This window comes from Poecilia latipinna, unplaced genomic scaffold (genome assembly GCF_001443285.1).
Source record: "Poecilia latipinna isolate Pla-1442-1.1 unplaced genomic scaffold, P_latipinna-1.0 Scaffold449, whole genome shotgun sequence".
In the NCBI taxonomy this organism is placed as follows: domain Eukaryota; kingdom Metazoa; phylum Chordata; class Actinopteri; order Cyprinodontiformes; family Poeciliidae; genus Poecilia; species Poecilia latipinna.
Genome location: NW_015113065.1, coordinates 122886 through 129118, shown reverse-complemented (window position 1 = coordinate 129118; position 6233 = coordinate 122886). Strand labels below are relative to the sequence as shown.

The 6233-nt window shown below is 41.6% G+C and overlaps 1 protein-coding gene across 1 annotated transcript in view; it reads left to right on the top strand.

Moving 5' to 3' along the window:
• syngr2b (synaptogyrin 2b) overlaps positions 1-3790 on the top strand; it is a 13496-nt gene extending 9706 nt beyond the window's left edge. The window contains exons 3-4 of the mRNA XM_015038670.1: positions 843-979; positions 3422-3790. Coding sequence (XP_014894156.1) covers positions 843-979; positions 3422-3664 — 380 coding nt within the window. The 3' untranslated portion in view covers positions 3665-3790. The remainder of the gene's footprint in view (positions 1-842; positions 980-3421) is intronic.
• The last annotated feature ends 2443 nt before the right edge of the window (positions 3791-6233 follow it).

Genomic DNA, 6233 nt, shown 5'->3' with positions numbered 1-6233 from the left:
CAACCCTGGCCATAAAGCAAAACGAGCAAGAAACGGTAAAACAAAAACCACCCATTGAAGAAAAAAAAAAAAAAAAAAAAGACAAAGTTTTCAGGTCATGGATCCCTGAGAATCTACATCGTTGTAACTTTATTTGTATTTTTGTTATATTGGTGTTTTTATTCCTTCCTGAAAGTAGGCGATGAGAATCGGTCCTTGTATAATATAGAGCGCATGTGTGAACATTCGCACTCAATAATGCACAAAATATTGTAATTATACTTTTACCTTTTTGCAGTTTTGTGGGGTTTTTGTTGCTGTTTTTCTTTTTTTCTTATCTTGACTTTTTTAGTAATGAAATCTATCTGCACAGAGATATTTTGTTTTACCCACTTTGGGAGATATTTTGCATTGGCTTTGTCAACAGGTGATTTAAGGGTCCTTTTATAATCTGCCTTTAGTCTTTTGCTAGGAAATTTGGATATTTAACTCTATTAATTAACATGCAAGCTCAATCTCCGGGCATCGTCATCGTCATCTCCTGGATATAATGGTGAATTTTTCTGTGCTTAACTCTGTACTTACTGCGAAGCAGGGTGGAGCGGCGGGAGGATGACCCGGCAGATTCTGATGAAATGCACGCTTATCGGCTGCACACAAAACATTAACAATCGGCCATTCTTCAAGCAGACAAAGAAGTGTTGGTTTGAGAAGAAACAACAGCTTGTGCTCAGCTGAGCAGATGGATCCACTTCTAGCTGTTGTTTTACAAGCAAATGTCAAGCTTGCCTGCTCTTTATGTCACAGTTTTCACTTTAAAAAGCAAGTGAGTGTTTTTACAACGCTCTCTCCATGTTTTCCAGGGGCGTGGACCTTCCTGTGGTTCGTGTGTTTCTGCGTTTTGACCAGTCAGTGGTCTCACACTCTTGATGTCATTGCGTTCCCTGAGGACGCTGCGCGCGCCACCATTGCCTTCTCGTTCTTCTCCATCGCCACATGGGTGAGCACAAAGGCCACTGTGTTTGCTTCCTTGACGTTTTCTCAGGCTCTCAGCGTTGGTTTGCAAAAGACATTTTACTCTCTGAGTGGAATGGTTGATGGAGGCTGTTTATGAGCAAGAAAACATCTCCGAATCATTTTCATTCACGGCTACCAACTAACCTCATTAGAAAGCTGATGAAAAATTCTGACCAGATAATTATATGTACATGAATTTATAATTATACATTGTTTAGTAACTGCTGAGACCTTTTGTTCTCAATAGAGACACACCCAGCACTCCAAATTGTGTACCCATTTAGTCCTTTAAGACCTAGACCATAAAACATATAAAATGTTATTTAAGGTATATTTCTAGCCATGACTGATTTATTCGTTTTAATCTAACCAGTTTGACAAACTGATTAGTTGGCATTTTAAAACATCTCTTACATCCTTTATTAGTGGTTAGCAAGGTTAGCATCAGTAGCTTCTATGTGTCTCCCAAAGAGAGGTTTCCAAAATAGGGTTACATTTCCAAATCCAGCATTTTCTGCAACAAACGGAGGTTGAAAACTCTGAAAAAACAATAAAGTGAAAACTGCTGTACCATTCCTGGGCTTCTTATTACAAGTCTTGTTAGTTGTGGTTAATTTGACTATATATTAATACTTATAGCTAACTATTTGCACAGTAACAGCTTCATTATTGAAAGCTGCTGCTGTTTGGTCACCTGGTAGCGCTTTGAGATGCTGTGTTCGCTGACTGCAAAAAAAATTGGATTTGAAAGAGGTTCTTTCTCAACTTTACTCAGAAAAAGCTCAAGTTTTGGTCATTTCCATCAAAGCTCTTTCCAAACGAAAGGCCCTGAATCTCTTCTGTGTGGTTAAACCCTATGTTAGCCGTAACGTTTGTGTTAGCGGTTAGCAGTTTTTTCTCCTTTTCCACATCCTTGTTTCACTTCTCTCCTGGTAAACGAATCGTGTTGTGAGGTTTAGCTGCTCTGCTGTTGCCTCTTTATGACCTCATCGGTCGCTCCTGTGGAGGCTAACAATGGTGTTGAACTTCCTCTGTTTGTAAAAAAAGAAAAACATCCAAGGTATGTTGGAGTCCAGGCTGCCTCTGAATATTTTTGGAAGCTTTTTCACTTGGGTAACCTGTTGAGCAATAATGGCTCAACTTTTCTCAGGTCTTGAAAACGTCTTACCTTGTAAAGAAAAGCGAAATATTTAAACCTCTTTAAACAAGCTGGTAAAAACAAACGCATGTGAAATTGCTGCTTATTTAACGCCTTAAGTTCAATGATGATTTATCTGCTGTGGCCTTTTTGTCCTTTTGGAGAAAATCTCACTGCCTGTAGCAAGTCTCCAGTTAAATGAGACAAAACTTTCCCTCTAAGCAGACAGGTTTGAAAGAACAAGACGTCTCTTTGGCCTCAACCGCGTTCAAAGTCAGCATTGTCTGACTTCCGTGTGCTGCCGAATCTGAGACACAAAACACAAGATTTCATTTCCAGCCCTTTCAGAGTTCTCTGCAAATAGTAAGATTTCATGTGTTTGTTTACTTTAGTGAAATGCATAGTGATTGCTAATAGTCTAATTATTAATTGGGGAAAAAGAATTATCGTTTTGTTTGTATTTACATCCATAAATGTGTCTGTTGTCAGGCACACATTCCTGCTGATTAAGGTTTAATGCAGAGCAGTTTGCTGAACTGCTAATCTAACGCTAGCTTGCTTACTATTTGTTTTGACTGTTTCCTTGCTAATTTCATTGCTGGTCAAATTAATTTTGTGCAGAGTAAGAGTTTACAGAAAAGGTTCTTCTCTCCTGCTTTACGAGCATCGTGCTAAGCTTTATAAAAGGAAACGACAGCCCCTTCGCTGAGCAGGAAAAGCAAATCGGCAGCAGGTTATTGCATAACACAGATGAGATGAGAATCTGCAGCAGCCAAAACAGTCGCGTCATTGTAGATAATGGAAAAAAACATGGGTTGTAATGGAAAACACAGGTTCAAACCTAGTTAAAATAAAGTGTATGGGTTGTGGTATAGTTGTGTAACCAAAAAGGAGCCATGACCTTCAGCTGGGTGTTCCCCGGTGGCTAGCTGCTGTGATCCAAACTCTGCTACGTTTATTGGTGTCCCTTAATTTTGACTGAGACAATATTTTACTGCTAACTCATTGCCTATCATTTGAAACGTGACCTGCTGGTTTCCTCCAGACGAACAGGAAGCTGTGAGTATATCAGCTTTCACAGGATTTTACAGATAAGTTGTGTCGGATATCACACGATAGCTGTCACAAGCTTTTGTAGAGTCACATTTAGCTCAACGGGCTAAAGTTTTTGGCTCTTAAAAGCATCTTTCATCTGCATTAAATCCTGAACGGTTACATCTTCAACCGCCGTTGATTTCCTGCTGGAAAATAAGTATATGACTTGCCAATCATCCTCTCCTCCTGCAGGGAATCCTGACCTACTTCGCCCTGGGCCGTTTCCGTCGGGGCGTGGACGACGTCAGCATTCCCACCTACACGGAGACGGCCCCGGAAATCCACACCCCGTACCCCCCCACCTACGCTCCCACCACCTACACCCCCACCACCTACACATACCCCAGCAACGTGCCCGAGTCCCAGAAGCAGCCCCCCTTCACCTCAAACCTCCCGCCGCAGAGCGACACCAGCTACCTGCCGCCCAAATACTGACGCAGTGGAGGGGGTTGTGGGGGAAGGGGGTCTTGACGGACGACGCGGCGCTGCTGAGCGGCAGAGCTCTATCGTATCGATGCGGTTTTACATTCAAGTCAACACACTGTTCAAAGAGTCCGGGGAGGACGCTGAGCCTCGCGGCGACAGGCTGGAGACGACGAGCGAACGCCGTTTACGCCGACGGGCCTGAGATCGGATCTGAAGACACTGAAAGAGGCTTGAGCAATGTGACCTTTGACCTGTGTGCAAAAGCAACATTTACCTCAGACGAGCTGAACCTGCAGGGCAGAGGGGCGTTGCTGTGAAAACAGTCCTGCAGAGGAGCAACAATCAGTGTGGAGGAGGCCAAACGAGTGTTTCTCTTTGTTCTGAAGACGGGACGGTCACGTGCCTCGTTGTTTTGATTTTCAGGATTTTTTTTTTTCTGTTTCTATAAATGGCTCAAAAAGCTATAGTGATATAATTTACCAAATGGGTTACAAGGTTCATGGAGGAAGAAAAAAAAAAACTAATTTAAGTTATATTTTATAATCATGGATTCTGTAAAAGTAACACAAATCCTGTGATAAGTAATCAGAAAAGGTTTTCCTTTCCTTTGCTGCTTAAACTCATTAAAGCCATAGTGATTGAGCATTTCCACCAGACTGACTGTACTAACTGTGACAGACGTGTGCTGGTTTGAAAAGGTTTACATGTGTTGAACTGACCTTTGAACTCGCAGCTAACTTTCTGATGGAGAGGGAGGAGCTTGGAGATAACGCAGCACCTATTGAACGAGTCTGTCCACTGAATGTTTTCTTCTCTCTCTTGTGCAGCATTTCTTCCTCCAACCGCCCAAAAACAGAGCAAAAGCACCCTACCTTGGTTAAACACTGACATTTTTAGTTTTCTGAGATATGATGGGTTTCTTTAGTTAACAGGCTTCAAAGGTACAACTGCAGATCACTAAAAACTGCTCTCTGAGCTTGCAGTTAATTTGCTCCGTCGGTTCTTTCTGGCGCAGATCAGAGAGCAGTTTTGGTCCGTCGTGTAAGCTAAATTTAGACCTGTGAATAAATTATGTTTTTCTTGAGTCATCTGTGAAAATGGTGTAGTGACGTCTGTCGTTTTTCATGCAAAATGTGCATATATGGTTCAGAGAAGAAGGAAGAGAAGACTTTGCTTGCACTGAGAACTGCCTTGCGACATCATTCTGGTGGTCAAAGACAACAGATCCAGGAGAGTTGCTCTCCTTTAAGAACCGCTTACAGCACCCTGCAGAGGTTTTCATACATCCCATTAAATCTTGCTAAGATGCTCTGGAGTTTGTGATTGTAACATGTTGGGAGGATCGCAACTAACCTGGTTTGGGAACCGAAGAGTTTAAAATGTGATTAAATCTTGTGGTAATATTTTTGAGTTGTAACGTCTGTGTCAAATGCTGAAAATCTAGTTCTTGGATCTGTGCATAAAGTTGAACTGTGACATCTGAAGCAGCTTCTTTTAATTTCTCACTTTAAACAGCTTGTTTTTGTTTTGTTTTTTCCCCCCCAAAAGTGCCGCAAATGATGTGGGCCTAAAAGTGATGTGGCCAAGGATTTGTGATTTACTGAATAACTAGCAAATGAGCTCTGAAATATGTGTAAATAATGTGCACCTTGTTTGATTCTTGCTTTAAAATAATAAACAAGTGGTTAATGAATGGGGAAAAACATCGACATAGCATGTTTTAGTTTCCTCTGGTTGTGTATTCAATGCTAGCCTGGTAATAATCAGCTCCTTGTCCTGGAGACGTGGACAATGTTGAGCTTGCTAACCTCACTTGCTAATGTTTGTCCGTGACGTACGCCAGTTCGACGCTAACCGGAAATTGCGTGCGCTGTAAACAACCATCCTTCAGAGAAGTGTCGAAGTAAACAAGATGGCTGTGCTGATGCCAATTCAATATTTGGAAGAGTGAAAAACACGGACTTAATGGATTCGTTCACTTCTTCCGCTGCCATTGCTAGAACTACAGGCAGACGATTATAAAACAGTGTAGAAACGCAACATCATCGCTCGCGACTTATTAGCCTGATAGAAATTCTACGGAGAAATCCATTGGAATGGGAGAAAGCCCAGACGGAGCACTGGAGAGAGGTTAGAACTGCGTAGGAAGGCAGTGGTCAGGATGTCGGAGGAAGTAACAGTTTTCTCCAGTTGTGTGGAGCAGATTTCACATGTTGCCAAGCACTGCTGCTGACTGAAAGAATGTCACTATGCTTCGTCTCAATAATGTCCGATTGTAAAAACTCAAACTACGTTAGTGTGGAGACTGAAGTCGAGCCACATATCACTACTTTACTCAGCTAGCTGCAGGCTAGCTACACAAGCTAACCATCAAGTACCAGCTTATTACATTTTGAAATTCTGCATTTTATTTTTAAGATAAAGTTCAAAATGTCCAATTTTTTGTAATGTACTTCCACAGTGGCCAGACTTTAAATGCAGAACCGATGAAAACCAAATCCTGTAAAGGAGGATGAAAGCAACTTAAGAGTAATTAGACGAGGAAGTCAAAATCTGTTTCCATTTCACAGACATTAAA